At 41.3% G+C, this 20,881-nt stretch overlaps 1 protein-coding gene and 1 long non-coding RNA gene across 2 annotated transcripts in view; both read right to left on the bottom strand.

Annotated features, from left to right (window-relative positions):
* Nucleotides 1–2,126: 2,126 nt before the first annotated feature.
* On the bottom strand, nt 2,127–4,322 carry LOC149794280 (uncharacterized). The gene is made up of 3 exons (XR_016422987.1): nt 4,246–4,322; nt 3,087–3,177; nt 2,127–2,250 (listed from the first exon to the last, which is right to left on the bottom strand). It is a non-coding gene; the product is annotated as an uncharacterized LOC149794280 (long non-coding RNA).
* A 729-nt stretch (nt 4,323–5,051) lies between these two features.
* Nucleotides 5,052–20,881, bottom strand: part of LOC149794279 (uncharacterized) — a 72,058-nt gene continuing 56,228 nt past the window's right edge. The window contains exons 8-11 of the mRNA XM_089969098.1: nt 7,282–7,359; nt 6,531–6,635; nt 6,065–6,124; nt 5,052–5,146 (exon numbers count right to left, since the gene is read on the bottom strand). Of these exons, the coding sequence (XP_089825224.1) occupies nt 5,052–5,146; nt 6,065–6,124; nt 6,531–6,635; nt 7,282–7,359 (338 nt within the window). The remainder of the gene's footprint in view (nt 5,147–6,064; nt 6,125–6,530; nt 6,636–7,281; nt 7,360–20,881) is intronic.

Raw genomic sequence — 20,881 nt, 5'->3', positions numbered from 1 at the left:
AATAGCTTCGAAACAAGATGACATCTTCCCCGAATTTTGGACTTGGTTGAGTTTGGACTTGGTTGATTTTTAGTACCTTCAGTTACTGTAAACGTTTAACTGAGTTATGACGTGTACTTGTATTTATTATAGTCTGATAATACAAACCAGTTTGTTTGTACCCCCCTACCGATTAGGAAACCTTTAATGTGATAAAAAGTGCAAGGAACTTAAGTCAATTCATTCACTGATTTATAGTTTCTAACCTGACTCTGAGTAGAGTGGCCCTAACACCGTCAGCTTATGCGCGTTTCATGCTTAACGGAAGTTTTCAGTGCAATAGACGGATATGCTCGGATCCATTTCCAGTTTCTGGACAAGTCCATTTTCAGCTAAGATGTGTATCACGACTCCAGATGTACATACATAAGTCGTCTGCTTCTGATACTTACAATGTTGAATCAAGCACAAAAAAAATGACAACTACGCTTTTCATGTGGATCTAACAAGCAGTTTAAATTCTTGTTCAGAGGGATATAATTCCAAACCCTCAAACGTTATGTAATTTACGCTAGTATTCAGCATTTGCCGAACAGGATGAACTACGTCATTATGTTGTCTGATGGAAATCAACTAGCCAATAGTGTACGCAATAAGGCGCCGTGATAGTATGGAAAGTCCGTTAAGCATGAAATGGTGCAGGGGATGCCAGCATTAGTGCCATTCTGGTCACAGTCAGGTTAGAAATTATAAATCAATGATTCAATTGACTTAGTTCTGTGCACTTTTTATCACATTAAACTTACTCGTTTTTGAAACCGGGGGGGGGGGTTTACAAACAAACGGGGATGTAGAGTCAGACTATAGAATGTTTTGTGCTAGGATGTGAATTTACATTTATTGGAATATAATAGGCCTAAAGTAATGGTTATACAAATTTAATTACTATGACGCATGCAGCATGATTGATTGCTTCATTAAATATGGTGGAGATTACCATATAGGAATTTATCAATATTTAGATGGTTTATGTGTGTTACCATATTAGTGGAAGTAATATTATTCGAATCTAGTAGAGCAAGGCATGTATGAGTTATGTAAGCGTGGAAGTTTGTTTATTCTTAGGACCTCGTAAGGTTGTTCGCCCATTTAATCTAACGTAAGATATGTGAGAGAGTGACGAATTTCCTGGAAGATAGGGTAGGGAGGCAAGGAATTATGTTCCTTTTTGTATTCAGAATCTACCAGGGTGCACACACAGGGCGGCACAATAGTAGAAGGAAAGAAGGAAGAAAGGGTCAAGAGTGAAAAGGAGGAGGAAGGAATGGAGCAAGTAAGAAATAAAAGGAAGGAGGAAGAGAGGGAAACAAAACAAAGGAAGGAGGAGGATAAATACTGAAGCAGATTAGTAGATGTAATGACTCTCTCACATGTAGATAAGGCAATTCCGAATGATGAATTAACTTGTTAAATGGAAATTGGACTAACTGGGTCAATTACTGTATCTCTTGTATTGAACAGAAACTGAAGCCTTTATGTTAAATCTATCTATTAATTTGATTCTTTATATTTGTATTAAAATTTAATATATCCAATCTTGAGTTGTTATATTTTTTAGGGTGTCAGCCTCGCTGATTGGGTGCTCAACATTTGTTAATGCACATCTGCTCAGTATTATTTATAATACCGTAACTGGATCGTGACACTCATCTAATATTAAAATCAGACTGATCATTTAGCATAAATAATGGAACCGTTTCTCGATGTAATCGGTCAATATTTTCAGTCAAATCTTGTTGTTGCTGTTCTTGGTGGTGATGGTGGTCTGGAACTATCTTGCTCCGTAAAACATGGACAAAAATGTTTACGTTATATTTAAGCACGACTCCGTGTCTGCCAGATTCATGGCTATCGTTTATAGACCAACGCTTCAGGCAACTTGATCATGGGCGTTTACATATTTTAAAAGAAGATATGGTTTAGTCGTAACGATCCCGCATGTCCAGTACAAAAGAATATATATTGTATATTTTTCATTCTATATTTTACTCCAAAGAATACTCGCATATGACGAAATACAATTTTTAAAATAAGTTCATTTAACTGTTCAACACTTGAGTATACAAATAAATCAAGGAATACCAAAATCGGAGAAAAGGTGTTTATGAGGAAAATGATCGTATCATCAAAATTTACTAGATTTAACAATGTTTTGTAACATCGTGATTCCCAATAAAGAAGTTTGCGTTGCATCCTCCACAGTAGCTGGACCTGTAAAAAGAAACACGATCATGTCAAACAGTCAAAAAACAAGAGCATGTCAAACAGTTTGTCAAAAAAAACACGACCATGTCAAACAGTTTGTCAAAACAACACGATCATGCCAAACAGTTTGCTTCATTTTACGAAATACAGCTAGTATTGTAATATATCAGAATTTCGATCATTCGAACTTCATGGAGACAAAAGAATGTTTCTGATAATTGCAAATTCGGATGGTTCAGCCTGTATTTGTCTATACAGCAATGTTTGAGGGATGTGGTTTTGATCTGGATAAAGGGGGTAAGTGTAATCGAGGCTGTAAATGTAATGAGGAAATACAAAGTACGGCATATCAAGTATGACCATGGAAATGTCAAGCCTTGCCAGTATAATTTGCATATATTAAGAATAGTTTTATGTTCCTAAAGAGCATAATGCTTTCACGCTACAAAAATCACCGTATACCGACGAATGTCAACTTTATCTACTTTTTATTGAGGCGACTGTACAACAAATTCTAATTTATAAAAGTATTGTTAGAAACGACTTTGATGTTTTGGCATGAGGTGAGCCGTGAGTTTGTAAAAGCCGGGCAACCAGGAGAAAAACATTTTCTATTGCACGCGACGGTCAAGAAAATTCCAAATGTTTCATGCTGAAAATTGTACAGAATACAAATTTTTGATTCGTAACTCTGATCTTTTTTAATAAAAATTTTTATTTTTGAGAATATCACTAATACAGGAAAATGACATTTGTGTCGTTTCCTGGGCCACGTGGCTTTACTACGTTAAGCAAAAGCTACAAAAAAATCAGTGAAAGTAGAGGCAGTATTATAGACTTACACACAGCGTGCATTCGGGTATCTGGAACATTGTGTGACTTGACAAGGATCGACGATGCAATTTACGGGAGAGCTACCACCTGGACAAATTCCTGTTGAATAAAAACAGCATATCATCAGTTCCATTATACAAACATCATACATGGTTTGCCAAGTGAAGTTATGTGCTGTAATCGAAGGAACAAGACAATGCTGGCGTGTATGATTTCTGTTCCGAACAACCTTAGAACTTAGAAAATGTGTGCGAGGAACAATCTTACGTAATAAACTATGAAATGTAACGATTATTTCACTTACAAACTTTTCCTTGACCTTCATGGTACGAAAGCAATTAGAATCCATATCTTGTATGTATTTAAATAATTTATGGTGGGGATCATGATAAGGAATTTAACGTAAATGAATATGGTTCACCAGTGTTTTCATTACGAAAATATATTTAAGAAGTCCCTTCTGGGCAAGGCAGGATTTAAGTGTCGGGAGCACAATTGATACATGCCCCTTACCCAACTAGTCTTGGGGTCTCCTAGTCGCCGTGGATAAAACTACATGTGTTTAAATAAACCATATTCATGTTTCATATCGTTATGCTAATTATGCACATATACAGAGCAATTGAGGACTGCTCTCAGGATGCATTTTGCAGATCTCAAAGGCTCCCCCCACCATCTTAAGTGACCTGGGCCCCCAAATCCTTAAGGTGGCCCTGTTTCGGAGACTATTTTACGTAGGTTTATATAAGCCTTTGTTCCTGACCAGCTTTGCTACAATTTGTAAAATATTTTGATCATTTTCTCACATGGAGGCTTTTATTAATATACACAAGTGTATAGCGCACAGCCGTAGATAAGAACCAAATATTTATCAATTTCACTGACTCTTAGACCTCTATACTTATGCGCGTGTTGCTTTCTCGTGTATGTTGATCAAGAAAAAAGTAGTTCTCATTTAATGATGCATATAATCCAACTAAGGTTAAGTGATGCGTCATTCGATTTGTGATTTTAATTTGCAACATCACGCGCATTTCCCTAATTAATAACATATGGATGAATACTGCTTCAAAAAAAAAAACAGTCGGTGAATAAAATTTACAAATTTATTTTTATTTAAATGAAAATACAGACTGTGACAATTTCCTCTCCAAAGGCTGAACTTACCACCGCCTTGGCATCTCTCGGTGACATTTTGATCCCCAATGAAGAACTCGACATTGCACCCGCCACAGTAACTAGCTCTGGAAAGGTACGTTTCAATCATTATTTTGTAAAAGCCATCGTGAACATCTAATTCAAAGCAGGAGATATTCGTGCAAATTTAAGAATTGAATGTCTGTGATTAAAAAGACTTAACGAAATGAAACACATCGGAATAATGTTATCAAATAGTGTACACTGAGGGAGGGGGAAAACAAATATAAAATGAATAATAAAATCCCGACTTTAAACCCCTTCTGCAGTCAGTACTCGTCTAATCTGTTTCAAAACTAAAATAAGACGAAGTAATGATGCATGTATGTTGACAAAGAGCAGCTAAATAATACCAGTGGATCGTTGAGCAGGCAGAGTGTTTGACGGAGGTTGCTTAGTAGGTTGGTAGGGACAAATCTGTCGGCGGGTAGAAATAGGGATTACAAAGGACATCAATCGAATAGAAAAAGGTCACTACATTATGCAATCACTACAGATTTGAAAATTTAAACTCTTTGAACACAGCTGTGAATTTACAAGGCCTAATCAGGTCAAGTGTTGGAAGGGGAGGGAATTCCAAAATTTCAAAAGGGCCCCGATTTTCTTCGAATGGGACCAACGCAAAAATCTATTTGTCTAATTACTCGTAGTGTGCAAATAACGTGCGCAAGAATAAAATCATGGTCAAATTTCAAGTGACTGTACGTTTGAGTTAATGTACATTTTTTTTTGGGGGGGGGGGCCGCCGGAAACACTGAAAAACAGAATTAATCTACTTACACACAGAGGGATTCTGGAAACAGTGGACACTTATTGACTTCACACGGGTCCACAATACATTTTACAGGCTCGATTCCATCCGGGCATTGATCTTCAATCATAATAAGAAAGAAAACCAGTGTTATTTGACGAACGGTTTTTAAACCATACTTTTTGAAGAAGTTTGGCTATCTACATTTTTTATATCCTAGTTTATCTCAGAAAGCAAATGACAATGTTCGTTCATAAATGTATTCAACATTACAATATGGATCCTTTACACGGTTTTGTACATATACTGTGTTACTGTTATGATGACTATAAGAAAATCTGAATTTTCTCCAAAACTGAAAATCTGCAAATAACATATAGTGACAGTATTCTCTGAGAAGACCTTTTTCAGCTGAATAAATAAAATTCAGATTGACTTCCATAATTGCACGCCTACAGTTGCAACACACTTCTATTTGATCATAGGATTGTGATAATACAATAATTTACCCATAATTCCACAATTAAAAATAAAGCACGTATACTGAATCGTTGTAATCCTCTAAGAACGTGATTCGATATTTACGCTAAAAAATACTGAACCCCTACTACTACAGAATGTAAACGACAATCAAAACAAAATCATATATTCCAAAAAGTACGTGTATAAAGCATAGTAAAGGCCAGATGCGATGATGATTACTGTTAAAGATAGTCAAATTAATTAAGCAGGTTCAGGAAAAAGTAATCAAAAGATTTTACTCTTTTAACGGTCATCATATTGGACTGAAAATCAGCATAATTTGGACAAACTTAAAAGTCTTTAAATATAAATGTTTTATTTTCTCCCAAAAAATGTTTCGAAGTTCTTTGAAGTGGTATTAACGTTATTTTTCTTCCATTTTCAATAAAGGTGACCATATTCCTAATGGCAACATCGACACATTTTAGATATTTACGTACATTTTATGTCAGGGTGTTCTCGAATATAGGTATATTTGTGGTGGGTGGGTGGTGTTTTCTCTTCACATATACTTACATGTCTTTTTATTATTTATACAAAATGAACCGCCGCACGAGGTTGGACAGCATATTTGACCTACACAAAGCGAAGAAGAAATTTAAAGGAAATAAAGTCCTGCAATTTTTCTGGTGATTAGCATATTCAAAATGGAGCTAAATGAAAGATATTTCGATGACATTTTTTGTTCAACATTAAATTTTGTTCAACTTACTTTATTTATAACAGTATCAAAGAAACTGCAATACCAGAAAAATTATTTAGATTAAATTCACATTAAAGAGAGTGAATTTCGAAACTGATGGAAATTTTACTTCATTCAGAAAATGTAACAAAGCTCAAATAAATTGACGATTTATGCTATTTCCCCTCCTTGCAGAATATTCTCTTTATGTCAACAAAAAATTCATCGATTTATGAATTTGCCACATTAATATAAGCTACATATGGTGGGAAGTAGTCAAGTCTGTAACTTAGATAGTACCTTCTTTGCATTTCTCAAGGTTCCACTTCCTCCGGAAACTTGATGTATGACCGCATAGTTTCTTACACACGGGAAACACGTGCAAAATGTTTGACGTAGGACAACCTGCAGAGTTAACAATAAACGATTACGTAAGCATTTGAGTAATATGTTTGAAAGAGGCATCCGTGTAAAATAGTTCGTCGTTTGTGAGTGTGTGTGTGTGTGTATATATATATATATATATATATATATATATATATATATATATATATATATATATATATATATATGTGAGACAATTGATCTTAAGCAAAATTTAGCTCGTTTATTCCTTCGCTAAACTTTAAGTTCCTTTCTATTAAGTCTCTTTTTGTGAAATAATCATCTGCAGCATAGTAAAATTGATGCTAGAACTACGATGAAATCTTATTTTAGTGGTTCAACTTTTCATGCGATGTTTATTTTCAACAGGGTTTCTTAATGTAAGAGGTTTGCTCTTCGGAAATGTAAGAATGTCACAAGGAATTTGAAAGCTTGATAAATAAATATTGAAAAAACCCACCATTTCTTCCAAAACGGAAATCTAAAAAAATGTTTTCCTTCTATTGCGCACTTGACAATTTCGTCATTAATTCATTTGATTTTTGATTTTGAGAAGATTGAAAGTGATGGTAGTTTTGTTAGAAAGTTGGAACTGCTAAATTAATTCCTCCAATGTGGCATATATAGACCAAATGATGAACTGTTAAATTTAAAAATACATTTTTACCTGGCCTCTTGGGGATAGCCGGCACTCTTGGTTTTGCACACACCGTGCCTCCGCAAGATGTAGGGCAACAAGCTTCACCTGAGAAATGAATCACAATAATGTTTTTTTTAATGATTTCTCCACGTTAAAGTACTTTCGCCGTTTTATCATCTTCGCTAGCCAAAGTTCCGATATGATATGATCTACACCTTGGCGGACCAAACAGATAAAATGGTTCTTTGCCCTGGCGACATCTTTTGGATTTCACAAGAGTAGTGAATGGGGGCACCCTAGCCTCAATGGGAATTAGCAATACAGGACCCCTTGGGCAAACCAAGCCTGAATGGAAATTTAACATGGGAAAAAATCATGGGCAAACCTAGCCTCAAGGGGAATTGAACATGGGAAAAAATCATGGGTCACTCTAGCCTCAAGGGGAATTGAACATGGGGAAAACAGTCATGGGCAACTCTAGCCTCAAGGGGAATTGAACATGGAAAAAAAATCTTGGGTCTGTTGAGCGACAAGGGAAAATGGAACAGGGTCGGGACCCTATTTTAATATGGTCCCGACCTGATGGGTCTATGAAAAGGGAACATACGAAAATTGAAACAGGGAGGGGTCTCTATTTTTTTTAAACAAAAAAAAAATAAAAAAAGGGGTAGGCAATTGAAAGTCTATCTCTTTTCGAGAAATGTGGGTGGCCCTGAAAAGGGCCTTTGGATTTATGTTAATATGCCCTTAACATAAAGGGCATCTGCGGCATCGTCTTGTCCTCAAGCTGCGTCTTACTGCAGGGCCATAAATCAGAGTCCTCTTGAGGCATCCTTGTCTTTCCACATACACTCTTGGTATCCACAGACTGGTGTTTGACTTGTGGACAACTGTCCACTTGGATCAGACATACATTAGTATGTCCGTCCTGAACATCATCGAAGAAACAAGGGTTGATGATTCGACTGTGGTCCACATCTTGAGGCGCCGAGAACAGGTGAATCAATGCAGTGAACTGCGCTTATTTATAGGTAGAGGAAGGATTGAAACGGATTGAGTTCATTATCCAATCCAAACACGCGTTACAAAACTCAGTCAGCCATCGTCCAATCGGAAGAGAGCAGTCTGTGACGTCACGTGGTCTCTATAGATTCGCTAGCGCCTGTGTGCAGTCAATCTATGCGACAGTTATTCAACATGACGGAAACTCAGAAAACGATCAATTGGGGTGCACCAGCAATGGAGACCACCCAAGGGAACCCGGACTTACTTTCAGAAGAGGTAAATTGGGATTTTGTGGATTTTCTTACCTCGCAAGAATTTGTTCCGGAACCTTCGTCTCCTTCATTACCGCAAGTGGAGAATTTTAGACAGAGACAGAAAGAAGAATTGGAGAAATTTATACAACAGCAAAAGGAAGCGGAACAAGCTTTTCTCCTACAGCAACAACAGCAAGAAGAAGAGGTAAGAAAAAAACAACAAGAAGAAGCAGCAGCAGCAAAGAAACAAGGGTGTGAAAATCAAACGGTCACGGTATTGTTAGACATTTTAGCGGAGTTAAGAAGTCTGAAACAAATGTATCAGACTTCTTTATTACAACCGAAGAGAATACGACCTTCCCGAGCTAAACACTCCAACCCTGTGACTAAGCCTACCGTGCCACCCTTAGTGATTTCAACCAAATCATCATCATCATCATCATCATCATCATCATCATCAACAACAGTACGCAGTCCAGAAGTAGGCCTTGGCCGTGGCAAAGGCTTAAGACAGTTAAAGTTGATAGCTTAAATTTACCCGTACACCAAAAAAACAAGGCCCTTTTCAGGGCCACCCACCTCTCTTGAAAAGAGACAGACTTTCAATTGCCAATAACTGAAAAAAAAACCAACCCATTTTACCCCTATAGTACGTGTGTATGAATGTGTGAGTGTACGTTCTTATTTTAAAATCAAAACCCAAAGACACTTACCTTTTTATACCTAATTTATTCTTTTATAAATATTTACAATCCAATTCACAATTCACAACAGAGCACTTTAAAAAGTTCATAGACTTCTTCTGTCTCATTGTTTAGTCTCTCTGTTTTTTGAATTTCTTCACCGTCACAGTCTTTTTCTCCTCTTCCTCCTCACTTTCTCCCCTTCTTCTTTTCTTCTCCTGTTTCTTTTTCTTCACCTGTCTGCTTTCTTCCTCCTCTTCTTCTTCCTCTGAAGAATCCCTCTCTTCTTCTGACTCCTCTTGTTTCTTTTTTGGGCAATCTGGAGACCAATGTCCTTTTTCTTTACAATAATAACAGGTATCTTGACTTTTGTCTTTTCTAACCCCTTTTTTTCTTTTTTGACGGTCTGGACACTCTGAAGACCAATGCCCTTTCTTCTGACAGATATAGCAAGTATCTTGACTTTTATCTCGAAAGGAAGGAGAGTAGTCCGTCGGCTGGTCTGAAGAGAATTTTCTAATGACCCCTCGCAAAGCTCTGATGAAACGTTCGATTTGTGTAGTCTCTTCCATCGTTGTGCTCGGTTTGAGAGTGAAATGAATAGTGAAAGGACAAGACAAACACCCTTTTATATACGCTGGTCTGCCATGACTATAAATTAGTCCATAGTGTTTAAACTTGAGTCATTTGACGTTTTGCTATCAAGATGAAACGATCCAATTCATTTGAGAAGAAAGAAGAAGAAAGTAAGAGGCAGAAACGTGATCTATCGCCTCGTACCAGGGCTGAAGTCTTGGCACAAATTCATGCCAGTGATTTTGAAGAGGACATGAGTGAACCAGAATTTGAAACCTCTAAACCAAGTTCACCACCCTTAGTCAACCCTGAAAAATACTATTCCATTCGAGAGACGGAAAAGCGCTCCTCTAGAAAATTTAGAACCACGGCTTACAAATACACGGTGAAGTTTAAAGATTTCAAGGCTGAAGTGCCGTTAGAGAAAGCAGAAGTGTTCATCACTGGGGTGTGGGATTCTTTGCTCACTGCACTCAAGCGACAATGTCAACCCAAAGAAGACGATCGCTTGAGACTTTCCATACAACACGACGGTTTGAAATCCCCTGTTTGGATCGAGTTTAGCACCCCTGCAGAATTGACCGCTTCCAAAGTCATGGACAAGATTCAACACGTACAACAATCTAATGATCAGTTTGACATCACCGATGGTAAAGCCACACTTGACATGACCCACGTCTCTCCTCCTCAAGGGACTGGATGCAAAAAGATGTTATTGGTGGACGAGCTTCGCAGCACCAAAACAAGTCTCGTCCGAATTAACAACCCTGAAGACCAGATGTGTTTAGCCAGGGCCATCGTGGTGGGACGAACCTATGTCAACAAGAACGACACGGTAGAATGGAAAAGAGCCTGGAAAACTATTCGACAATCGGACCGAACCAAACAACGAAACGAAGCAGAACTCCTGTTACAACAAGCTGGCTTGCCCAAAGACACACCCTGTGGCATTCCTGAAATGCAAAAATTCCAAGATGCCCTAGCTGCACGATACACCTTGAAAGTGCATCCTCAAGAAATGCGTGGGCCTCTGTTGTTTCGAGGGAAAGACTTTAAGGACGGAAAATACATTCAAATCTATCATCACGATGACCATTTCGATACCATTACCACTATCACTGGATTCCTAGGATACCGTTATTACTGTGAGAAATGTGACTATGGCTATAACAATAGAGAGCAACACAAGCATTGTGGATCGAAATGCTCAGGATGTTTGGCCTCTCCACCCTGTCTGAGCGAAGGACAAGAACCAGTGCATTGTTTCACTTGTCTGCGCACGTTTGTCAGCCCTGCCTGTTACCAACAACATTTGAAGGCGCAAGGTTCACAGAAGAAATGCGCTTGTCAACTGCTAAGATTGTGCCCTACGTGTGGACAAGGCATACGTACCAATAGTGCCAAGGGACACGTATGTTCAGGAAAGAAAAAATGTCACATTTGTCATCACATCTGGACTTGGAACACCAATGCTACGTGCAAAAATACCAATCCCAACCAGAGAAAGAGGATGAACACAAGAAGAAAGACAATTTCATCTTTTTCGATTTCGAATGCATGCAAGAGACCGGTATTCACATTCCTAATTTCTGCGTGGCTCATCGAGCGTGCGAAAAGTGCATTCAAGAACCTATCGTGAGTCATTGCCCTTACTGCAGTAAGATTCCTGGAGGGCGTGAAAAAATCTTTCGGGGACCGAACACGCTAGCCGATTTCGCCCGATGGGTCTTAGACCCCATCGACAAGACGTGGAGCCAAGAGGACATCGAACGTTACGGAGATTGTCATCGTCATGCCACGGTGATGGCTCACAATTTCTCCGGATACGATGGACAGTTTCTTCTAAGATACTATACGGAGCATGGCACCGAACGTCCTAAAGTTACTTTGGACGGAGCCAAAATCATTTTCATGCAAGTGGGACAAGTACAGTTTAAAGATTCGATGAGCTATTTGGCCATGCCTTTGAGTCGAATACCTAAAACGTTTCTAATGACAGAAATGGCTAAAGGGTACTTTCCACACTTTTTCAATACGGAAGCCAATCAACACGCCGTTCTACCCCATTTGCCTGAGGCTCACTATTACGACTCCGACAACGTGCGTACCGAACAACGAGAAGCTTTCTACGCTTGGTACCAGGCTCACGCCTCAGACCCTTTCGACTTTCAGGCAGAAATGCTAAAGTATTCTCGTTCCGACGTGGACATTTTACGGCGATGCTGTGGAAAATTTCGAGAACTGTTCATGGAACACGGAGGGGTCGATCCTTTGAAAGAAGCTTGCACCATTGCCAAAGCGTGTTCCTTACTGTACCGCCAACGATTCATGCCTGAAAACACCGTAGCAGTCATCAGTCCTTAAACGACCAACTATGTCAAACGTCAATACTCGGTCAAAGCCCTACGCTGGTTACATTACTTGTGCGACAAGGAAGACAAGTAGATTCAGCATGCCCACAACGGAGGAGGCGAAAAGACCATCGGAACGCATTCGGTCGATGGTTGGGACTTAGAAAACCCCAAGATCGTGTACGAGTTTAACGGTTGCTTATTTCACGGATGTCCCGTCAGTTACCCTGATCGCGGCACTAAAATCAGTTTTTACAACGAACCATGGAAGACTTGTACCAGGCCACTTGTCAGCGACGCCTAAAGTTAGAACAGGAAGGATACCAAGTGGTGGAAATGTGGGAACACGAGTACGATCACCGTATGAAAACCGATCCCCAATTTAAACGCCTCATGGAAAGTTACCAGTTCATGGCCCCGCTGAACGCGAGGGATAGTTTGTACGGAGGAAGGACCAATCCCATCTTTTGCTGTACCAAGCCGACGAAGAGAAAGGAGAAGAAATCAAATACTTGGACGTGTGTTCGCTGTATCCCTACGTGTGCAAATATCGTCGCTTTCCTGCAGGGCATCCGCACTTGTTCACGGAACACATCGACCTGAAAAAACATTCGACAATACGAAGGTCTGATCAAGTGCAAAGTCTTGCCTCCCACGGACTTGTACCATCCCGTGCTACGTCACCATTGCCAAGGCAAACTGATGTTTCCTTTGTGCCGTACTTGTGCCGAAACGTGCAACCAAGATCAACCTTGTCATCACACCCAGGAAGAACGGGCCTTGACGGGGACGTGGGTCAGCGTAGAATTGTTCAAAGCTCTGGACATGGGATATCAACTGTTAGAAGTGTACGAAATTTGCCACTTTCAAAAGACAGAACAATACCACAAGGGTGACCCTACTCAGAAAGGCATTTTCGCAGACTACGTGGATGCCTTTTTGAAACTGAAACAAGAAGCCAGCGGCTATCCTTCCTGGTGTCACACTCCCGAAGACTAAATAAAATTCAAAGAGAAATACCGGGAACAAGAAGGCATCACTTTAGACCACATCGAGAAAAACGAAGGCAGGCGATCGTTTGCCAAAGTGATGTTAAATTGCTTGTGGGGTAAAATGGCACAACGACCGTGTTTACCCAAGACGGAGTATTTGACCGAACTTTCCCGCTACTTCCAGATGATTCATGACAAAACCAAATTCATGAAACACGTGGACGTCGTTCGCGAGGATTTGATTTTGGTCAATTACGAAGAAGATCTGGACTTTGTACAAGACGACCCCTTTGGAAATGTCATCATTGCGGCTTACGTGACAGCTCATGCTCGCTTAAAATTGTACGAAGCTTTAGAACTGTTAGGGGAACGTGTCCTGTACTTTGACACGGACAGTTGCATTTACATCTATCACCCTAGTCAACATCACCCTGACATCGAATGAGACCGTTTAGGAGCCTGGACGGACGAGCACCCGGACGACAAGATTCTAAGTTTCGCCAGTGGTGGTCCTAAAAATTACGGTTACGAATACCGGGACAAAAAAGGAGAAGTGCACACGCAGTGCAAAGTGAAAGGATTGACTCTGAATGATCATACCAGTCGAGTGGTGAACTTTGGGGTCTTGAAAGAGGCCTTGCAGTCTAGAGAAGATGAACACTTTAAAGTGACCACCTATCAACCCAACAGGATTGTACGTTTACCCACTCACCACATCGTCAGTCGACCCTTGGAAAAAGTCTATCAAATCGTGTACCAGAAGCGAGTGCGACTTCCCAATCGTTTCACCTTACCGTATGGACACGTCGGTATTGGTCTGTATATAAAAAGGAACCCTAGGCAAGATCGATAGTTCATTGTGACTACCAAGACCGAGCGAACAAGATGAATACTTTCAGAGAAACGCAAAACAAGGTCAGAAAAGGCACAATTCAAGTTTGGGGCTTCGGAAGTGGAATGCGATTGTGAGCCTTGCGATGGGAACGATGCTGTACGTTGTGACCTTAGCGATGCCGTAAAGCATCATGGGAACTTTGTTCTCAGTACCCCTATCATGGAACGTGATGCTGTGCGTACCAAACCTGAGGGATGCGAAAGCTATGCCGCTCGTTCTCTTGGACACTTTACTGGGTTTCATTTTAAAGGTGGATGTTCACCTTCACGTCTAGCCCCTACGTATGTCATTCAACCCTGAGCAAACTCCTGTCCATGTCACCCAACCCTCATCGAAACGAACCTGTGAAAGACGAATATTCGTTTCCTGTGCGTTTGTCGGAATACTGTGACTTTGAAAATCGTCTTCAATCGTTCAAAGGAAAATGGCCTAAGTATCTGGGAGGACCAACCCCCGAAGAATTAGCCAGAGCCGGATTTTTCTACTTGGGCGAAGGGGATAAAGTCAAGTGCTTCAGTTGCGGTGCGTCACTTCACCACTGGGAACCGCAAGATTCGGCCTACGTAGAACATGCTCGATGGTCACCGAACTGTCATTACTTACCCTTAGTGGGACCGAGAGATTGAAGTAACTTACCATGTCGTTGACGAAGAAGAAACCAGATTGGGTAGGAGTCAAATGTTGGACATCACCGAGACCAGTATTTAAACTTCATTTTAAAAATGATATTGAATCATTACCTAAAGAACTGCAAGAGAAGATTTACAAGGAAGTTTGGCAGGGACTTGCCAGAGTGAAATCTTAATGGGTAACTGTAGAATTTTTCTGTCGAGAAATTCATAAGAGGAAAGTGAAAAAAGTCAACCAGTGTGTTAGATTTCTTTGGGTCAAGTGTGCATTCGTCCTATTATATTACTCTAGACCGTTTACATCAAAAGAGTTCAGTGACATTCCTGGACGTTACCCTGAATGGCAGTGGTCAGAAATTACTCATTTTGTGGATTACTTTTGCTCTAGGAGAAGATTGTGAATTGTACGGACTGACCTATTCATGGATGCCTTACAAGAGAACATTCGTGCTTTGCCTGTGGAGTTGAGAGAACGCATTTACCGAGAGCTGGTCAAAATACAAATCAAACGTAAAGAACAGTTGCATCCGTTACGTCACCAGATGTTTAACCACTGGTACCTGAATGGTATAAGAGAACTGATTCGTCAGAAATTGTTTCAGTGGTCAGACATTGTTCAAAAATTTGAGGTCGCCAATGATCGACATGTTGATAATTTTGGTTACTTCGAGATTCACCTAGTGCAACGCATTGAGGAAGACAAGTTAAAGGATTACCAACATATTTTACGTGGAATCTACTTAGCGGAAGAGGAAACTTCTAAACAAACTCTGACGTTTAGGTTACAGTATGCAACATTTAGATTCCCCACTGGAGAACAAAGATCTCTGGGTAAAAAGTCCGTGTATTGTTTCCGAAACAAAGAGAGTATAAAAACAGGCTGCCATGCCACGACTTTTATCACATGTAATTGAACAGATTCCGTGGAAGGAACTCAATGACCATATTCAAACCGTGGATCATTACCATCAAGTATTACAAGAACTGTATCCATTCAATTTGGGTAGACAAGTGGTGTGTGTCTTAGTGACTTGTTTTCTGGGATTTCGTTTACCAGCCGATTCCTTGTGGACTCTTTACGATCAGTACTTCCCACCCCCAATGGCCTTAAATGGTCACGAAAGACTCCTTTTGCTCAAAGCCTTGAGTTTTCATCTAGATACTTCTCGACCTCAACGGGAAAAAAAGATTCGTCAACCTTTACCTACCGAAGACTTGTACGACGATGTGTGTGTAGCTTGTGACTTACACCCCCATTGGACAGATGTCCGTGACTGGGAAAAAGGGGGATTTGAGGCATGGACCCAAGAAGTGGCTCAGTATGCATGAGAGTTGTTCAAGGAAAAAAGTTACTTTTCAACCTGTGTTAGTGACAGTGCCAGAAGAAGAACCCGTCACCCAGGACAGGACTGTCGTGGACATGCCTGAAAGACCCTTTCGGGAGGACACTTGTGTGACCTTACCCCCTATAGAACTGGTCAGAACATTACCCAAAACATGTTGTACAGACACTTGTTTCTATTCCACGTTGATGGTTTTGATGTGCCTTTTATCGTTGTACTTAAGCCTTTGGCTTTTATGTATTTTTGTCTTTCGTATTCATGTTTCAAACATTCAATAAACGTGTCCTGAAAAAAGTATATAAACTCTTGTCTTGTTTGTTTTCGTGTCACAAGTGACATTCCTGACACTATGGCTACGTCTGCTGTCTCTTCTCCCTCTTCCTCTACTGTCAAAGTCATCGACGAACACTTAGATCGTGCCAGTTGGGAGGCTTTGTATCTTCGCCATCCCTTTAACATGCTCACTGGTGGACCAGGAGGTTCAGGCAAAACCGAATTCGTCAAACGTTTGATCGAACATAAACATCATTTGATCGATCGTCTACGTCAACGCATCGTGTGGTGTTACAAAGAGTGGCAATCGGCGTACAGCCTCTTGCGAGAAAGTCAAGGCGATTCCATCGTGTTTGTGGAAGGCATTCCTAAAGAAGACGATGGCACCGTCTCTGACTCCGGTCAAACCCATTTGGTCATTTTTGACGACATGTTAGGAGAAGACGAAGAAGAAATTAAACTGTGGTTCACGCGCAAAGGGCATCACCGTAATGCCAGTGTCGTTTACATCACCCAAAATTTGTTTCAACAAAGTAAAGCCCATCGCACCATCAGTCTCAATGCGCATTACGTGGTTTTGTTTAAAAGCCCTCGAGATAAATCGGAAGTGCAAGTCTTAGCCAAACAGTTAGGAACGCCTTGGCTGACTCAGGCGTACGAAGATGCCACTCAAACTCCACACGCCTATTTACTCGTCGATTTGAAACCTACGACCCCCGATGATTTGCGATTTCGTACCCACTTGTTTTCCCACTGGGGCCAAGACGGAGGGCCTGTCCTGTACACGTCTCCGTCCTCGAGTTAACTTCACTCCACAAAAGAATCTATAAAAACCTAGACACTTTTCGTCTGTCTCACACAGTTTGAACATGACGTCCCTTCAGTCGCATCTTCCCGTCAAATTGATTCGTGCTTTGTCTGGCATCAGTCGAGAAAAAAAATCCACAAATACGAGCTCGTGTCTTAGAAGCTAGTCTCAAAGAAGTCTTACGATGGTTCACGGTGACAGCACGTCAATTACTACAAGGGATCATTCAGATTCCTCATCAAACCAAACGTTTTTTTGATCGAAACAAAGTCGCTTTGACCCAACTGGCCGATCCCCGCATCGACACTCAAACCAAAAAACAAATCATTTTGAAACCTGGAGGGAGCGGTACTCTAGGAGGGGTCATCATTCGCTCTCTCTTAAGATGGGATCCTAATGCCCCCAAAGTTTTCCCCAAGAAAAAAGTCAAACGAAGCTCCAAGAAGAAGAAAAAGACCAGGTCCCCAAGGAGACCTGTGTCTCCAAGAACTTCTCCAGTGGCGGGACCCTCCTCTTACCAGACACCACCCCGGAAAAAGAAACGAAGCCCCCAGAAAAAGAAACAGACAAAAAGTCCCCAGAAAAAGAAAAGTCCACAGAAGAAAACTAGTCGCAAGAGAGGCACTTCGGCCAGGACGCAACCTTACACTCGCAAACCACGACCTGCCACGGCGGTGACTGCGTCTCCGGCAGCCTCAAGTTCCACTTCTCCGTTGATGACACCAAGAACTGAAGAGTACTTGGAGACGTTGATCACACCAAGAACTTCTCCGTTGATGACCCCAAGAACTTCCCCAGTGGCAGGACCCTCTAATTTAGTGGCAGTGGCCGCTGCTCACAAAGTACCTTCTCCCAAAATCAAAGTCCAAGAAAGATCGGGCATGTTACAAAGTTTACTGGATTTGTCCAAGCAAGAACTGACTCGATTTAGTCTGTTACGTACCTCTGCACGACGTGTCATGCCTGTCCTGAAGTTGATACGACGTAAAGACAATCAGTGGCGACGCGTTCCAGTATAAAAAAGGTGTGTGACCAAGTAGGTTATCAGTGTTTTTGGTGCTCCTGAAGACTCAAAGATGTCACCCTCGAGAAAACATCCCTCTTCTAAATAACCCCAAGGAAAGAAAAGGAAAGGACTGCCTCCTCATTTAGTCAAACATGGGGACATGTTATCGGTCCTGTCCAAAGCTTCTCCACCCCTACGAAAAAAACTCATTCAATCAGCTTCCAAAAAGGTCATCGATACCGTGTGCGAATGTTGTTTGAACGTCTTGAAAGGCACGATCCCTTTGTCCAAACACCAGAAACAATGCTTAGGCAAACATCGTCACGTTCTTCGTCAAATGGTTCAAAAGAAAATCCCCCTTCGTGAAAAGAAGAAGATGTTGGTTCATCGTGGAGGCATTTTACCCCTCTTGTGAGGTCCATTGTTGAAGGAGTCTTGGGAACCATGTTGGGAGGACTGGTGGGAGCAGGATAAAAAGGCCCTCTGAAGTCCCAAGATCTCAGAATCGACCCTTGACAACCCCATGGAAGGATGAAAACTAGCTTTAGTGAATTACAAACGATGGATGGAATACCATCGTTGGCAAGAACAACACACCCCGCATTTACCTCCCAATCCCCATTTGAGCGAAATGTCCCAGTTACAACACGAATTGCAGTCCTTGATGGATCGCCAAGATTTGTCCGAAACAGAAAAATCGCAAAATTACGGTCAACTCTTGCAACGACTGCAACTCTTTCACCAGAAAGCCTCAGACGAAACAGCTCTTCCCACTCTGAAAGATTTTAAGACCTTGATGAAAAGTCCGGCACCATCACCAGTACCACCACCACCACTACCAGTGACGAAGACAGAAAAAGGAGAAGAAGAAGAAGGGTTTCAAACTCCACCAGAAAAAGTACGCAAGTTAACAGCACCAACTGCCTCCAAAATTGGATGGACTAAAAAGATGATGACTACCCATTCTTCATCAGAAGAGAAAAAAAAGGTGAAGACAGAAGTGAAACAAGAAAAAATATCCCCTGTTCAGACATCCTCCTCCTCCTCGACACCCATTGCCGGTCGCACACGCAAAGCATTACAATCCAAGAACGTACCCCAAGAGAAAAAGAGTAGCATCTTCCAAGAGTGGGTGCCTTATTAACACACAAACCAACCAATGGAAAAAGTCTTAGCCAGCATTTACTACGATCCCTTTCATCCTGCAGGTTACGCAGGAGTTCAAAAATTGTATCGTTCTGCCAAAACTCGACTGAAAAGTCTCCGTTTACCTCAAATGCAACGATGGTTACAAGAACAAGCTACCTACACTTTGCATAAACCCATTCGACGCAAGTTTTCCAAAAGTCGCACCCGAGTGGAAGTCATCGATCATCAACGGCAAACCGATTTAGCCGATGTCTCTCATTTGGCCAGCTACAATCGTGGCTACAAATATTTGTTTTGTGTCATCGACGTCTTTTCCAAATTTGCCTGGGTCGTGCCCTTGACTTCCAAATCGAGCAGCGAGTTAGTGCGAGCCCTGCAACGGGTGTTGAAACAAAGCGGTCGTCACCCTCCTCGATGGCAAAGGCACCGAATTTCTGAACCAAGCTTTCCATAAAGAATTAAAGAAACGTGACATTCATTTTTTTACCACCGAGACTCCTCAAACCAAAGACAGCATCGTGGAACGTTTTCAACGCACTTTGAAAGAACGCATGTGGAAATATTTTACGCATCACCACACTCTGAAGTACATCGACATCTTACCACACCTGGTGCAAGCGTACAACCAATCTTACCATCGAAGCATTGGACGTGCCCCGCAAGAAGTGACTCCCGACAACGAAGTGCTGGTGTTTGAGCGCCTGTTTGGTGCGTCCCCGACGAGGGCTGTCCCCAAGAAAAGTGGAGTGTTGGACGTAGGAGATTGGCAAAACCAAACGCACTTTCGACAAAGGTTACTTACCTAACTGGACGACCGAATTGATTCGTGTCACTGGAGGAGTGCATGGTCGTCATCCTGCTGTCTATAAATTGGAAGACATGAACGGAGAAGTGCTCAAAGGAACGTTTTATTTGCCCGAGTTACAACGTGTCACCAAAAAAGAAGACGACGTATACGACATCGAAAACATTCTCGAACGCAGAACCCGTAAAGTGGGCAAACGACGTGTCAAAGAAGTCAAATTACGTTGGAAAGGATATCCACCCAGTTTTGATTCTTGGATCGACGCTTCGCAAGTCATCGACTTTAAAAAGAAGTGACCATCATGCCCTTTCACACAGATGCAGATACGTCGACCACTCCTTCACCCAGTTCTTCTCTGCAAGATTTACAGAAACAACCCTTGTGGATGCGTTGTGGAGAACGTGTGCCTAAACGCAAATCGTCTTTTTCTGCCAAATCTTCGTGGTGTATGGTGTCATCGAGGCAGCCATTGCCAATTTGAGTTTGCAACAAGGAGACAAACAATTGTGGACCATTTTATTGAGCAGTTGCATCGGTTACCTGCTTCCTAATCCCTCCCTGAAATTCACCTCGAACGGGAACAACGGGAACCTTGTGTCCAGTGCCAGTGTCAGTCACCACTCCAACAACAATTACAACCCCATTTTGGGCGGAGACACTCCTCTGACGTCCAGTAACCCCTCGGACAGCCACAGAACTCTGGAATTATGAACAATAACAACCAGTTTTACTTAACCTTACCCAGTGACAGTTCCATAGAGGTGTTTCCCAACAACACGTTGTGCTGTTACACGGCCAAATTACCTCAGACCATCCAATTAGATCACGAAGCCCATTGGGAAGTGGCTTTAGTAGAAA

The sequence above is a fragment of the Sinohyriopsis cumingii genome, chromosome 8 (assembly GCF_028554795.1).
Source record: "Sinohyriopsis cumingii isolate HCF-2022 chromosome 8, ASM2855479v2, whole genome shotgun sequence".
NCBI classification, from domain to species: domain Eukaryota; kingdom Metazoa; phylum Mollusca; class Bivalvia; order Unionida; family Unionidae; genus Sinohyriopsis; species Sinohyriopsis cumingii.
This window is presented reverse-complemented; position numbering and strand designations above follow the sequence as displayed.